Below are 14708 nucleotides of genomic sequence, written 5' to 3'. Positions count from 1 at the left end.
TCAAATTTCTGAATTTTTTTTTAGCCCAATTCCCTCAGTTTTTACCCCAAATTTTTGGGATTTTTTTATCCCAAAATTTCTGGGAATTTACCACAAAATTTCAGGGATTTTACACCAAAGTTTTGGGGTTTTTCATCCCAAATTTCTGGATTTTTTTTAGGCCAACTCCCTCAGTTTTACCCCAAATTTTTTGGGGAATTTTTATCCCAAAATTTCTGGGATTTTACACCAAATTTTTGGGATTTTTTTATCCCAAAATTTCTGGGAATTTACCACAAAATTTCAGGGATTTTGCACCAAATTTTTGGGGTTTTTATCCCAAATTTCTGAATTTTTTTTAGCCCAACTCCCTCAGTTTTACCCCAAATTTTTGGGAATTTTTATCCCAAAATTTCTGGGATTTTACACCAAATTTTTGGGATTTTTTTATCCCAAAATTTCTGGGAATTTACCACAAAATTTCAGGGATTTTGCACCAAATTTTTGGGGTTTTTATCCCAAATTTCTGAATTTTTTTTCCCCAACTCCTCAGTTTTACCCCAAATTTTTGGGATTTTTTACCACAAAATTTCAGGGATTTTACCCCAAATTTTGGAGGTATTTTTGAGACTTCTTTGGGATTTTTGTGGGAGATTTTTGGGGCATTTTGGGTATTTTGGGGGCATTTTTGGATGCATTTTTGGGGCATTTTTGGGGTATTTTTGGGACATTTTTGGGGGTTTTTTTTTGGGGCATTTTTGGGGTATTTTTTGGGATATTTTTGGATGCATTTTGGGGGCATTTTTGGGGCATTTTGGGGTATTTTGGGGGCATTTTTGGGGTATTTTTGGATGCATTTTTGGGGCATTTTTGGGGAATTTTTTGATGCATTTTTGGGGTATTTCGATGGAATTTTTGGATATTTTTGGGGTATTTTTGAGGTATTTTTGGGGTATTTTGATGGAATTTTTGGAGCTATTTTAGGGGTATTTTTGGGGTATTTTTGGTGTGTTTTTTAAGGTATTTTAGGTTATTTGGATGGAATTTTTGCCAATTTTGGGGGGGATTTTTGGAGGTATTTTTGGGGTATTTTGATGGAATTTTTGGAGATTTCTGGGATACTTTTGGAGGTATTTTAGGGGGATTTTTGGGGGTTTTTTTTGGGGTATTTTTGTGTATTTTTAAAGAGTTTTTTTTAGATATTTTTGGGGTATTTTGATGGAATTTTTGGAGCTATTTTAGGGGTATTTTGGGGGCATTTTTGGGGCATTTTTGGACTCAATTTTGTGGCATTTTTGGGGGTATTTTTGGGACATTTTTTGGGGTATTTTTGGATGCATTTTTGGGGCATTTTGGGGGCTTTTTTGGGGCATTTTTGGATGCATTTTGGGGGTATTTTGGGGTATTTTTGGGGCATTTTTGGGGGTATTTTTGGTGTATTTTTAAAGGTATTTTGGGGTATTTGGACAGAATTTTTGGAGCTATTTTAGGGGGATTTTTGGGTATTTTTGGGGTATTTTTGGTGTATTTTTTAAGGTATTTTGGGGTATTTGGACGGAATTTTTGGAGCAATTTTAGAGGGATTTTTGGGGGTATTTTTGACGTATTTTTTAAGGTATTTTTGGGGTATTTTGATAGAGTTTTTGGAAACTTTGGGGGATTTTTTTTAGATTTTTTGGGGGGATTTTGAAGGGTTTTTTGGGGGGTATTTTGGGAGTATTTTTTAAGGGTTTTTTCAGATATTTTTGGGGTATTTGGATGGAACTTTTGGAGATTTTGGGGGGATCTTTTTAGATTTTTTGGGGTATTTTGATAGAATTTTTGGAGATTTTTTGGGGTATTTTTTGAGGTATTTTTGGGGTATTTGGATGGAATTTTAGCAGATTTTGGGGGGATTTTTGGAGGTATTTTGGAGACTTTTTTGGGGATTTTTGTGGGAGATTTTTGGATGCATTTTTGGGGCATTTTGGGGCATTTTTTGGGGTTCTCACCTTGGTCTCTCGGGCGATTTTGGTTTTCTGGTGCAGCAGGTAACTCACGATGGCCTCGCGCTCGTACAGGAACCCGTCGGGGCTGGGGGAGAAATTTGGGGACACCCCAAAATGATTTGGGGCACCCCAAAATTCTTTAGGTCTGGGAAATCATAAAGATGAAATTTTGGGGGTTTTTGTGGTGTTTTTGGGTGTTTTGGGGGTTTTTTTTGGTGTTTTTTAGGTGTTTTTGGGTGGTTTTAGGGTGATTTTAGGGGCATTTTTGGGGTGTTTGGGGGATTTTTGGGGTCCTGGAAAGATTTTTGGGGGGCATTTTTGGGGATTTTTGGGGTGCTCAGTTTTTTTTTGGGAGTGCCAGGGAGATTTTGGGGTCCTGGGGGAGATTTTGGGGCTGTTTTGGTGAAATTTTGGTGAAATTTTGGGGGATTTTGGGGCTGGTTTTGAGGTGCTTTTGGTACAGGAACCCGTCGGGGCTGGGGGAGAAATTTGGGGACACCCCAAAATGATTTGGGGCACCCCAAAATTCTTTAGGGTCTGGGAAATCATAAAGATGAAATTTTGGGGGTTTTGAGGGGATTTTTGGGTATTTTGGGGGGTTTTGTGGTGATTTTAGGGGGATTATTTGGGTGTTTTTGGGGGGTTTTAGGGTGATTTTAGGGGGGATTTTTGGGGTGTTTTGGGGGATTTTTGGGGTGCTCAGGTTTTTTTTGGGGGTGTCAGGGAGGTTTTGGGGTGCTGGGGGGATTTTTGGGGTGTTTTTGGGGCTGGTTTTGGGGGATTTTGGGGATATTTTGGGGTCCTGGGGGGGTTTTGGGGTATTTTGAGCGTTATTGAGGGGGGGGGGTTGAGGTTTCTTGGGGATTTTGGGGGGGTTTTGGGGGGAATTTGGGGACACCCCAAAATGATTTGGGGCACCCCAAAATTCTTTAGGGTCTGGGAAATCATAAAGATGAAATTTTGGGGGTTTTTGTGGTGGTTTTTGGTGTTTTGGGGGTTTTTTTTGGTGTTTTTTAGGTGTTTTTGGGTGGTTTTAGGGTGATTTTAGGGGCATTTTTGGGGTGTTTGGGGGGATTTTTGGGGTCCTGGAAAGATTTTTGGGGGGCATTTTTGGGATTTTTGGGGTGCTCAGTTTTTTTTGGGGAGTGCCAGGGAGATTTTGGGGTGCTGGGGGAGATTTTGGGGCTGTTTTGGTGAAATTTTGGTGAAATTTTGGGGATTTTGGGGCTGGTTTTGAGGTGCTTTTGGTACAGGAACCCATCGGGGCTGGGGGGAGAAATTTGGGGACACCCCAAAATGATTTGGGGCACCCCAAAATTCTTTAGGGTCTGGGAAATCATAAAGACGAAATTTTGGGGGTTTTAGGGTGATTTTAGGGTGTTTTTGGGGGTTTTAGGGTGATTTGGGGGGGGATTTTTGGGGTGTTTTGGGGGATTTTTGGGGTGCTCAGGTTTTTTTTTTGGGGTGTCAGGGAGGTTTTGGGGTGCTGGGGGGATTTTTGGGGTGTTTTTTGGGGATGGTTTTGGGGGGATTTTGGGGATATTTTGGGGTCCTGGGGGGGTTTTGGGGTATTTTGAGCGTTATTGAGGGGGGGGTTGAGGTTTCTTGGGGATTTTGGGGGGTTTTGGGGGGAATTTGGGGGAACCCCAAAATGATTTGGGGCACCCCAAAATTCTTTAGGGTCTGGGAAATCATAAAGATGAAATTTTGGGGGTTTTAGGGTGATTTTAGGGTGTTTTTGGGGGGTTTTAGGGTGATTTGGGGGGGATTTTTTGGGTGTTTTTGGGGGGTTTTAGGGTGATTTTAGGGGGGATTTTTTGGGGTGTTTTGGGGCATTTTTGGGGTGCTCAGGTTTTTTTTTGGGGTGTCAGGGAGGTTTTGGGGTGCTGGGGGATTTTTGGGGTGTTTTTGGGGCTGGTTTGGGGGGATTTTGGGGATATTTTGGGGTCCTGGGGGGGTTTTTGGGGTATTTTGAGCGTTATTGAGGGGGGGGTTGAGGTTTCTTGGGATTTTGGGGGGCTTTTGGGGGGAATTTGGGGAACCCCAAAATGATTTGGGGCACCCCAAAATTCTTTAGGGTCTGGGAAATCATAAAGATGAAATTTTGGGGGTTTTAGAGTGATTTTAGGGTGTTTTTGGGGGGTTTTAGGGTGATTTGGGGGGGATTTTTTGGGGTGTTTTTGGGGGGTTTTAGGTGATTTTAGGGGGATTTTTTGGGGTGTTTGGGGGATTTTTGGGGTGCTCAGGTTTTTTTTTTGGGGGTGTCAGGGAGGTTTTGGGGTGCTGGGGGGATTTTTGGGGTGTTTTTGGGGGGTTTTAGGGTGATTTTAGGGGGCATTTCTGGGGTGTTTTGGGGGATTTTTGGGGTGCTCAGGGTTTTTTTTGGGGGGTGTCAGGGAGGTTTTGGGGTGCTGGGGGGATTTTTGGGAGATTTTAGGCTGTTTTGGGATTTCTGGGATGCTTTGGGGCTGGTTTTGGGGTGTTTTAGGGGCAGTTTAATTTTTGGGGTGGTTTGGGGACATCTTTGGGACAGTTTTTGGGGTGGTTTTGGGGCATTTTGGGGCTGTTTCAGGGATGGTTTTGGGGTATTTTTGGATCCAGTTTTGGGGTCCTGGGAGCATTTTTGGGGCTGATTTTGAGCTGATTGGGGCTGCGTCCAGCGGGGTTTTGGGGTGGTTTGGGAGCATTTTGGGGTTGGTTTGGAAAAGTTTTGGGGTGGTTTTGGGAGCATTTTGGGGCTGTTTTGGGGTCTTTTTGGGACAGTCTTGGGGCTGTTTTGGGGTCTTTTTTTGGCTGGTTTTGGGGCAGTTTTGGGGTGGTTTGGGAGCATTTTTGGGGTGGTTTGGGAGCATTTTTGGGGCTGGTTTTGGAACAGTTTTTTGGGCTGGTTTTGGGGCAGTTTTGGGGTGGTTTTGGGAGCATTTTTGGGCAGTTTTGGGGTCTTTTTGGGGCTGGTTTGGGGAGAGTTTTGGGTTGGTTTTGGGGTCTTTTTGGGGCTGGTTTTGGGGTGGTTTTGGGGCAGTTTTGGGGCAGTTTTGGGGCAGTTTTGGGGTGGTTTTGGGAGCATTTTGGGGCTGTTTTGGGAGCATTTTTGGGGCTGTTTTGGGGACAGTTTTGGGGTTGGTTTTGGGGTTTTTTGGGGACAGTTTTGGGGCAGTTTTGGGGCAGTTTTGGGGTTGGTTTTGGGGGTGGTTGGGAGCATTTTTGGGGTGGTTTGGGGAGCATTTTTGGGGCTGGTTTTGGGACAGTTTTGGGGGTGGTTTTGGGACAGTTCTGGGGTGGTTTTGGGAGCATTTTTGGGGCTGGTTTTGGAACATTTTTGGGGTGGTTTTGGACAGTTTTGGGGTGGTTTTGGAAAAGTTTTGGGGTGGTTTTGGGAGCATTTTTGGGGCTGTTTTGGGGGATTTTTGGGGCTGGTTTGGGGACAGTTTTGGGTTGGTTTTGGGGTTTTTTGGGACAGTTTTGGGGCAGTTGTTTGGGGGTGGTTTGGGAGCATTTTTGGGTGGTTTGGAGCATTTTTGGGGCTGGTTTTGGGGCAGTTTTGGGGTGGTTTGGAAGCATTTTTTGGGCTGTTTTGGGGTTTTTGGGGCTGGTTTTGGGGCAGTTTTGGGGTGGTTTGGGAGCATTTTTGGGGCTGGTTTTGGAACATTTTTGGGTGGTTTTGGGACAGTTTTGGGGTGGTTTTGGAAAAGTTTTTGGGGTGGTTTTGGGAGCATTTTTGGGGCTGTTTTGGGGGGGATTTTTGGGGCTGGTTTGGGGACAGTTTTGGGGTTGGTTTTGGGGTTTTTTGGGACAGTTTTGGGGCAGTTTTGGGGCGGTTTTGGGGGTGGTTTGGGAGCATTTTTGGGGTGGTTTGGAGCATTTTTGGGGCAGTTTTGGGGTCTTTTTGGGCTGTTTGGGGGACAGTTTTGGGGCCGTTCTGGGGCTGTTTTCGGGTGGTTTTGGGGCGGTTTTGGGACAGTTTTGGGGCAGTTTTGGGGTTGGTTTTGGGACACTTTTGGGTGGTTTGGGAGCATTTTTGGGCTGGTTTTGGGTCAGTTTTGAGATGGTTTTGGGGTCTTTTTGGGGCTGGTTTTGGGACCATTTTTTGGGCTGATTTTGGGGCAGTTTTGGGGTGGTTTGGGAGCATTTTTGGGGCTGGTTTTGGGGTCTTTTATGGGACAGTTTTGGGAGTATTTTTAGGGCTGGTTTTGGGGCAGTTTTGGGGTCTTTTTGGGGCTGGTTTTGGGAGCATTTTTGGGGCGGGTTTTGGGGTGCTTTTGGACAGTTTTGGGGCTGTTTTGGGGCCATTTTGTGGTGATTTTGGGGCAGTTTTGGGGTGGTTTGGGAGCATTTTTTGGGCTGGTTTTGGGACAGTTTTGGGGCTGGTTTTGGGAGCATTTTTGGGGCAGTTTTGGGGCCGTTTTGGGAGCAGTTTTGGGGCAGTTTTTGGACAGTTTTGGGGTCTTTTTGGGGCTGGTTTGGGGAGAGTTTTGGGTTGGTTTTGGGGTCTTTTTGGGGCTGGTTTTGGGGTGGTTTGGGGCAGTTTTGGGGCAGTTTTGGGGTGGTTTGGGAGCATTTTTGGGGCTGGTTTTGGGACAGTTTTGGGGCATTTTTGGGCTGTTTTGGGGTCTTTTTGGGGTGGTTTGGGAGCATTTTTGGGGCTGGTTTGGGGTCTTTTGGGGCTGGTTTGGGGACAGTTTTGGGGTGGTTTGGGAGCATTTTTGGGGCTGGTTTTGGAACAGTTTTGGGGCTGGTTTTGGGACAGTTTTGGGGTGGTTTTGGGACAGTTCTGGGGTGGTTTTGGGAGCAGTTTTGGGGTTGGTTTGGGGTCTTTTTGGGGCTGGTTTTGGGGCAGTTTTGGGTGGTTTGGAAGCATTTTTGAGGCTGTTTTGGGGTCTTTTTGGGGCTAGGTTTTGGGGCAGTTTTGGGGTGGTTTTGGGAGCATTTTGGGGCTGTTTTGGGGTCTTTTTGGGGCTGGTTTTTGGGGCAGTTTTGGGGCTGTTTTGGGGGTCTTTTTGGGACAGTCTTGGGGCTGTTTTGGGGCTGTTTTGGGGGTCTTTTTGGGGCTGGTTTTGGGGCAGTTTTGGGGTGGTTTGGGAGCATTTTTGGGGCTGGTTTTGGGACAGTTTTGGGGTGGTTTTGGGACAGTTCTGGGGTGGTTTTGGGAGCAGTTTTGGGGTTGGTTTTGGGGTCTTTTTGGGGCTGGTTTTGGGGCAGTTTTGGGGCAGTTTTGGGAGCATTTTTGGGGCTGGGTTTTGGGGTGGTTTTGGGAGCATTTTTGGGGCTGTTTTGGGGTCTTTTTGGGGCTGGTTTTGGGACAGTTTTGGGGCTGGTTTTGGAACATTTTTGGGGCTGGTTTTGGAACATTTTTGGGGTGGTTTGGAGCATTTTTGGGGCTGGTTTTGGAACATTTTTGGGGTGGTTTTGGGACAGTTTTGGGGTGGTTTTGGAAAAGTTTTGGGGTGGTTTTGGGAGCATTTTTGGGCTGTTTTGGGGGGATTTTTGGGGCTGGTTTGGGGACAGTTTTGGGGTTGGTTTTGGGGTTTTTTGGGACAGTTTTGGGGCAGTTTTGGGGCGGTTTTGGGGGTGGTTTGGAGCATTTTTGGGGTGCTTTGGGAGCATTTTTGGGGGCAGTTTTGGGGTCTTTTTGGGGCTGTTTTGGGGACAGTTTTGGGGCCGTTCTGGGGCTGTTTTCGGGTGGTTTTGGGGCGGTTTTGGGACAGTTTTGGGGCAGTTTTGGGGTTGGTTTTGGGACACTTTTGGGGGTGGTTTGGGAGCATTTTTGGGGTTGGTTTTGGGGCAGTTTTGGGCTGGTTTGGGAGCATTTTTGGGCTGGTTTTGGGTCAGTTTTGAGGTGGTTTTGGGGTCTTTTTGGGGCTGGTTTTGGGACCATTTTTTGGGCTGGTTTTGGGGCAGTTTTGGGCTGGTTTTGGGGTCTTTTATGGGACAGTTTTGGGAGTATTTTTAGGGCTGGTTTTGGGGGCAGTTTTGGGGTCTTTTTGGGGCTGGTTTTGGGAGCATTTTTGGGGCGGGTTTTGGGGTGCTTTTGGGACAGTTTTGGGGCTGTTTTGGGGCCATTTTGTGGTGATTTTGGGGCAGTTTTGGGGTGGTTTTGGGAGCATTTTTTGGGCTGGTTTTGGGACAGTTTTTGGGGCTGGTTTTGGGAGCATTTTTGGGGCAGTTTTGGGGCCGTTTTGGGAGCAGTTTTGGGGCAGTTTTCGGACAGTTTTGGGGTCTTTTTGGGGCTGGTTTGGGGAGAGTTTTGGGTTGGTTTTGGGGTCTTTTTGGGGCTGGTTTTGGGGTGGTTTTGGGGCAGTTTTGGGACAGTTTTGGGGTGGTTTTGGGAGCATTTTTGGGGCTGTTTTGGGGTCTTTTTGGGGCTGGTTTTGGGGCAGTTTTGGGGTGGTTTGGGAGCATTTTTGGGGCTGGTTTTGGGACAGTTTTGGGGTGGTTTTGGGACAGTTTTGGGGTGGTTTTGGGAGCAGTTTTGGGGTTGGTTTTGGGGTCTTTTGGGGCTGGTTTGGGGACAGTTTTGGGGTCGTTTTGGAGGATTTTTGGGGCTGTTTTGGGAGCATTTTTGGGGCTGACTTGGGGACAGTTTTGGGGCTGTTTTGGGACAGTTTTGGGCTGGTTCTGGGACAGTTTTGGACTGGTTTGGGGACAGTTTTGGGCTGTTTTTGCGGGGTATTTTGGGCTCTTTTATGGGTATTTTGGAGCTGGTTTATTTTGGGCATTTTTTGGGCTGGTTTTGGGGTATTCTCGGGGCATTTTGGGGCTGTTGAACGGATTTTTTTTGTGGCTATTTTGGAAGCACTTTTGGGGCTATTATTTGGGTATTGCTGTGGCTATTTCAAGGCTGTTCCGTGGATACTTTGGGGCATTTTGGGGCTGTTTTGTGGCACTTTTTGGGCCGTTTTCTGGGTATTTCAGTGGATATTTCCGGGCTGGTTTGGGGCTATTTTTGGGGCTGGTTTTGGGACAGTTTTGGGGTGGTTTTGGGACAGTTTTGGGAGCATTTTTGGGGTCTTTTTGGGACTGTTTTGGTTTCTTTTTGGGGCTGGTTATGGGACAGTTTTGGGACAGTTTTGGGGCTGGTTTGGGACAGTTTTGGGGTGGTTTTGGGAGCATTTTTGGGGTGGTTTTGGGACAGTTTTTGGGACAGTTTTGGGGTGGTTTTGGGACAGTTTTGGTGGCTGGTTTTGGGAGCATTTTTGGGGCAGTTTTGGACAGTTTTGGGGTAGTTTTGGGGCAGTTTTGGGGCGGTTTTGGGACAATTTTGGGGCAGTATTGGGGTCTTTTTGGGGCAGTTTTGGGGTCTTTTTGGGGCGGTTTTGGGGTCTTTTTGGGGCGGTTTTGGGACAGTTTTGGGGCTGGTTTGGGACAGTTTTGGGGTGGTTTTGGGACAGTTTTGGGCTGTTTTGCGGGTATTTTGGGCTCTTTTCTGGGTATTTTGGGGGCTGGTTTATTTTGGGTATTTTTTGGGCTGGTTTTGTGGGGTATTCTTGGGGCTGTTTAACGAATATTTTTGTGGCTCTTTTGGGGGCAGGTTTGGGGCTATTATTTGGGTATTGCTGTGGCTATTCCAAGGCTGTTCCGTGGATAACTTTGGGGCATTTTGGGGCTGTTTTGTGGCACTTTTGGGGCCGTTTTCTGGGTATTTCGGTGGATATTTCCGGGCTGGTTTGGGCTATTTTTGGGGCTGGTTTTGGGACAGTTCTGGGGTGGTTTTGGGAGCAGTTTTGGGGTTGGTTTGGGGTCTTTTTGGGGTGGTTTTGGAGCATTTTTGGGGCTGGTTTGGGACAGTTTTGGGGCTGTTTTGGGAGCATTTTTGGGGTTGGTTTTGGGCAGTTTTGGGGTGGTTTTGGGACAGTTTTGGGAGCATTTTTGGGTCTTTTTGGGACTGTTTTGGTTTCTTTTTGGGGCTGGTTATGGGACAGTTTTGGGACAGTTTTGGGGCTGGTTTGGGGCAGTTTTGGGGTGGTTTGGGAGCATTTTTGGGGCAGTTTTGGGGTCTTTTTGGGGCTGGTTTTGGGACAGTTTTGGGGCAGTTTTGGGGCAGTTTTGGGACAATTTTGGGGCAGTATTGGGGTCTTTTGGGGCAGTTTTGGGGGGTCTTTTTGGGGGCGGTTTTGGGACAGTTTTGGGCTGGTTCTGGGACAGTTTTGGACTGGTTTGGGGACAGTTTTGGGCTGTTTTGCGGGTATTTTGGGCTCTTTTCTGGGTATTTTGGGGCTGGTTTATTTTGGGTATTTTTTGAGCTGGTTTTGGGGTATTCTTGGGGCTGTTTAACGAAATATTTTTGTGGCTCTTTTGGGGCAGGTTTGGGGCTATTATTTGGGTATTGCTGTGGCTATTCCAAGCTGTTCCGTGGATAACTTTGGGGCATTTTGGGGCTGTTTTGTGGCGACTTTTGGGGCACTTTTTGGGCCGTTATCTGGGTATTTCAGTGGATATTTCCGGGCTGGTTTGGGGGTATTTTTTGGGGGCTATTTCGGGGGAGTTTCGGGGCTCACTCACGTCACCACGGGGTCCCGGCAGGGCTGCAGGGAGAGGCAGCAACAATCGAAATCCTTGATGGCGTCACGGCCCACCCGCACCCGCTGCGTGCCGTAACCCGAGGCGGCTGGGAGGGAACACAAAAGGCACAATCGTCACCTCCCGTGGGTGTCCCCAAAGTCCCCAAAGCCCTCGGGGTGCGGGCGCCACCTGTGTCCTTCTTCCTCTCGTGGTAGCTGTACACGGCCCCCGCCGTGCAGTTCTTGCCGTGCCGCGTCATGGCCGCGTCTCAGCGGCTCCGAGACGCTCCTGGAGGGATGGAGAGAAGAGTTTAAAGGGGTTCCGGGAGGTTTTTTGGGGGATTTTTGGGGGTTTTTGGGGTTTTTTTGGGGTTTTTGGGGGTTTGGGCGCGCGGCTCCCTCACGGCCGGCGCCCGGGCAACAGCGGAAGGCGGAAGTGGCGAACCGGAAGTGCGGCGGGTAAAAGGGTCCGGGTGGGAGCAGCACTTTGGTTCCGCCTCCTCTGTTTCTCAGCTCCCAGTTTGCGCCAGTTCCGCCCAGTGGCTCTCGGCAGCTTAGCCGCGCCCCCCTCCATGGTGTTCCAAGCCCCGCCCCTATAGGGGAAAAGCCCCGCCTCTTTTCATTCTATAGGCAGAGCACAGCCACGCCCTTACCCCGCCCCTTGCCCTATAGAAAATTCCTGGGCCCGCCCCCTTTTCGCCCATTGACGCGGCTTGGCCCCGCCCCTAAGGGCTCCCGCCACTGTGTGGCCACGCCCCTTTTCCATATATGGAGGTAGTTACCCCGCCTCTTTAGCCCCTATAGACACGGGTTGGCCCTGCCCCTTCAGTGCGTCCGCTACTGTGTGGCCACGCCCCCTTCCCATATATGGGACAGCTTAACCCCCGCCCTTTCATCGTTTATAGACGCAGTTTAGCCCCGCCCCTAAGGGTTCCCTCCAGCGTCTAACCACGCCCCTTCTCCATATATGGGGCGCTTAACCCCGCCCTTTTTGTCGCGGCTTGGCCCCGCCCCCTCAGCGCTGCCTCACCGGTGTGACCACGCCCCCTTTTCCATATATGGAGCCACGTCGCCCCTCCCTTTTTGTCGCAGCTTGGCCCCGCCCCCTCAGCGCTCCCGCCACTGCACGGCCCCGCCCCTTTGCCCATTTACGGCCGCGCTCGGCCCCGCCCTTCCCCCCTCGCCGACATTGTCTCCCCGCGCCGCTTTTTCCCCGCCCCTTTTCCCTTATACGGCAAGGCGCCGGCCCCTCCCCTCTCCCCCCATTGGCCAGCGCCGGCCCCGCCCCCTCCCGCCGCGCTCCCGCCGGCGCGCGGCCCCGCTCGGGCCCCGCGCGGTGCAGTGTGGGAGGAAGCGGCGGCGCGCGGCCCCGCTCCATCATGGCGGCTCCGTGAGGCGCCCCCCGCCCGGGCCGCCCCCCGGCCCCCCCGGCCCTCGACCCCCGCCCGGCCCCGGGGGGCGCCGCCCCCATGGACAGGAACTACCCGGCCGCCGGGTTCGGGACCCGCTCAGCGCCGGGCCCGGCTGGAGCTACGAGCGCTCGGCCAAGGCCAGGTGAGCCCCGGGGGGAGCGGGAGGGGGAGGGAGGGGGGCGCGCAGTGGGGGGGGGGGAGGGGGAGGAGGGATTTGGGGTGTGAGGGGATGGGGGTGAGGGGAGGTTGGGGGTGAGGGGAGGTTCGGGGTGAGGGGAGGTTCGGGGTGAGGGTGGTTTGGGGTGCAGGGTCCCGTTACTCCGGATTGGGGTGTGCTGAGATTTGGGTGCAGGGTCCCGTTACAGCGGCGTTTGGGATGTGATGGATTTGGGGTGCTGAGGGGTTTGGGGTGAGGGGGGAATTTGGGGTGCAGGGTCCCGTTACACCGGGATTGGGGATGTGATGGATTTGGGGCGCTGAGGGATTTGGGGCGCTGGGTCCCATTACAGCGGCGTTTGGGATGCGATGGATTTGGGGTGCTGAGGGATTTGGGGTGCAGGGTCCCGTTACTCCGTGATTGGGGATGTGCTGAGATTTGGGGTGCAGGGTCCCGTTACAGCGGCGTTTGGGATGTGATGGATTTGGGGTGCTGAGGGGTTTGGGTGTGAGGGGGAATTTGGGGTGCAGGGTCCCGTTACACCGGGATTTGGGATGTGATGGATTTGGGGTGCAAGGTCCCGTTACACCGGGATTGGGGATGTGCTGAGATTTGGGGTGCAAGGTCCCGTTACAGCGGCGTTTGGGATGCGATGGATTTGGGGTGAGGGGGGAATTTGGGGTGCAGGGTCTCGTTACACCGGAATTTGGGATGTGATGGATTTGGGGTGCTGAGGGGTTTGGGATGTGATGGATTTGGGGTGCAGGGTCCCGTTACACCGGCGTTTGGTATGGGCTGAGATTCGGGGTGCTGAGGGATTTGGGGTGAGGGGGAATTTGGGGTGCAGGGTCTCGTTACAGCGGCGTTTGGGATGCAATGGATTTGGGGTGCTGAGGGATTTGGGGTGAGGGGGGAATTTGGGGTGCAGGGTCCCGTTACACCAGGATTGGGGATGTGCTGAGATTTGGGGTGCAGGGTCCCGTTACAGCGGCGTTTGGGATGCGAAGGATTTGGGGTGCAGGGTCCCGTTACTCCGGGATTGGGGATTGTGCTGAGATTTGGGGTGCTGAGGGATTTGGGGTGAGGGGGGTCCCGTTCTGCCGGGATTTGGGGTGCAGCAGGGTTTGGGGCTCCCATTACGCCGGGATTTGGGGTGTGCTGGGGTCTGGTTGCATCGGGATTTGGGGGTGTTGGATTTGGGGTGCTGTGATCCCGTTACTCTGGGGTTTGGGGTGTGCTGGGGTTTGGGGTGAGGGGGTCCCGTTACTCCGGGATTTGGGGTGCAGGAGGTTTGGGGTGCTGGGATCCTGTTACCCCGGGATTTGGGGTGTGCTGGGATTTGGGGTGTGCTGGGATTTGGGGTGTGCTGGGATTTGGGGTGTGCTGGGATTTGGGGTGCTGTGATCCTGTTATACCAGGATTTGGGGTGCTGAGGGATTTGGGGTGCAGGAGATTTGGGGTGCTGCGATCCTGTTACCCCAGGATTTGGGGTGTGCTGGGATTTGGGGTGAGGGATCCCATTACAGTGGGGTTTGGGGTGTGCAGGGATTTGGGGTGCAGGGTCCCGTTACTCTGGAATTTGGGGTGCGGTGTCCCGTTACTCCGGGATTTGGGGTGCAGAGGGATTTGGGGTGCAGAGGGATTTGGGGTGCTGTGATGCCGTTACACCGGGGTTTGGGGTGCTGAGGGATTTGGGGTGCAGAGGGATCTGGGGGGCAGGGTCCCATTACTCCGGGATTTGGGGTGTGCTGGGATTTGGGGTGCAGGGCTCCCGTTACTCCGGGATTCGGGGTGTGCTGGGATTTGGGGTGCTGTGATCCTGTTATACCAGGATTTGGGGTGCTGAGGGATTTGGGGTGCAGGAGGTTTGGGGTGCTGTGATCCTGTTACACCGGGATTTGGGGTGTGCTGGGATTTGGGGTGAGGGATCCCATTACAGTGGGGTTTGGGGTGTGCAGGGATTTGGGGTGCAGGGTCCCGTTACTCTGGATTTGGGGTGCGGGGGTCCCGTTACTCCGGGATTTGGGGTGCAGGAGGTTTGGGGTGCTGGGATCCTGTTACCCCAGGATTTGGGGTGTGCTGGGATTTGGGGTGAGGGATCCCATTACAGTGGGGTTTGGGGTGTGCAGGGATTTGGGGTGCAGGGTCCCGTTACTCTGGATTTGGGGTGAGGGGGTCCCGTTACTCCGGGATTTGGGGTGCAGGAGGTTTGGGGTGCTGTGATCCTGTTACCCCAGGATTTGGGGTGTGCTGGGATTTGGGGTGCTGTGATCCCGTTATACCAGGATTTGGGGTTCCAAGGGACTTGGGGTGCTGTGATCCCGTTACAGTGGGGTTTGGGGTGTGCTGGGATTTGGGGTGCAGGGTCCCGTTACTCTGGAATTTGGGGTGCGGTGTCCCGTTACTCCGGGATTTGGGGTGCAGAGGGATTTGGGGTGCAGAGGGATTTGGGGTGCTGTGATCCCATTACACTGGGGTTTGGGGTGTGCTGTGATTTGAGGTGTGCTGGGATTTGGGGTGCTGTGATCCTGTTACCCCAGGATTTGGGGTGTGCTGGGATTTGGGGTGCTGTGATCCTGTTATACCAGGATTTGGGGTGCTGAGGGATTTGGGGTGCTGTGATCCTGTTATACCAGGATTTGGGGTGCTGAGGGATTTGGGGTGCAGGAGATTT

At 51.2% G+C, this 14708-nt stretch overlaps 2 protein-coding genes across 3 annotated transcripts in view; one reads left to right on the top strand and one right to left on the bottom strand.

Annotated features, from left to right (window-relative positions):
• Positions 1 to 1691: 1691 nt before the first annotated feature.
• Positions 1692 to 10899, bottom strand: NOSIP (nitric oxide synthase interacting protein). Of its 2 annotated transcripts, none has more exons than XM_063182485.1 (3): positions 10656 to 10899; positions 10467 to 10572; positions 1692 to 2052 (listed from the first exon to the last, which is right to left on the bottom strand). In XM_063182485.1, the coding sequence occupies exons 1-3, from the start codon at positions 10723 to 10725 to the stop codon at positions 1770 to 1772; spliced, it is 459 nt and encodes a 152-aa protein (XP_063038555.1). In that variant the 5' UTR covers positions 10726 to 10899; the 3' UTR covers positions 1692 to 1769. The 2 variants fall into 2 exon arrangements, with proteins under 2 accessions (XP_063038555.1, XP_063038556.1); XM_063182486.1 differs by lacking the exon at positions 1692 to 2052 and adding an exon at positions 2143 to 2443.
• A 1035-nt stretch (positions 10900 to 11934) lies between these two features.
• PRR12 (proline rich 12) overlaps positions 11935 to 14708 on the top strand; it is a 53079-nt gene continuing 50305 nt past the window's right edge. Inside the window, 2 exon segments of the mRNA XM_063182489.1 lie at positions 11935 to 11962; positions 11965 to 12019. Of these exon segments, the coding sequence (XP_063038559.1) occupies positions 11935 to 11962; positions 11965 to 12019 (83 nt within the window).

Source organism: Melospiza melodia, unplaced genomic scaffold (assembly GCF_035770615.1).
Source record: "Melospiza melodia melodia isolate bMelMel2 unplaced genomic scaffold, bMelMel2.pri scaffold_254, whole genome shotgun sequence".
NCBI lineage: Eukaryota > Metazoa > Chordata > Aves > Passeriformes > Passerellidae > Melospiza > Melospiza melodia.
Note: the sequence above shows the minus strand (reverse complement) of the source record. Positions and strands in the feature narration are given on the sequence as shown.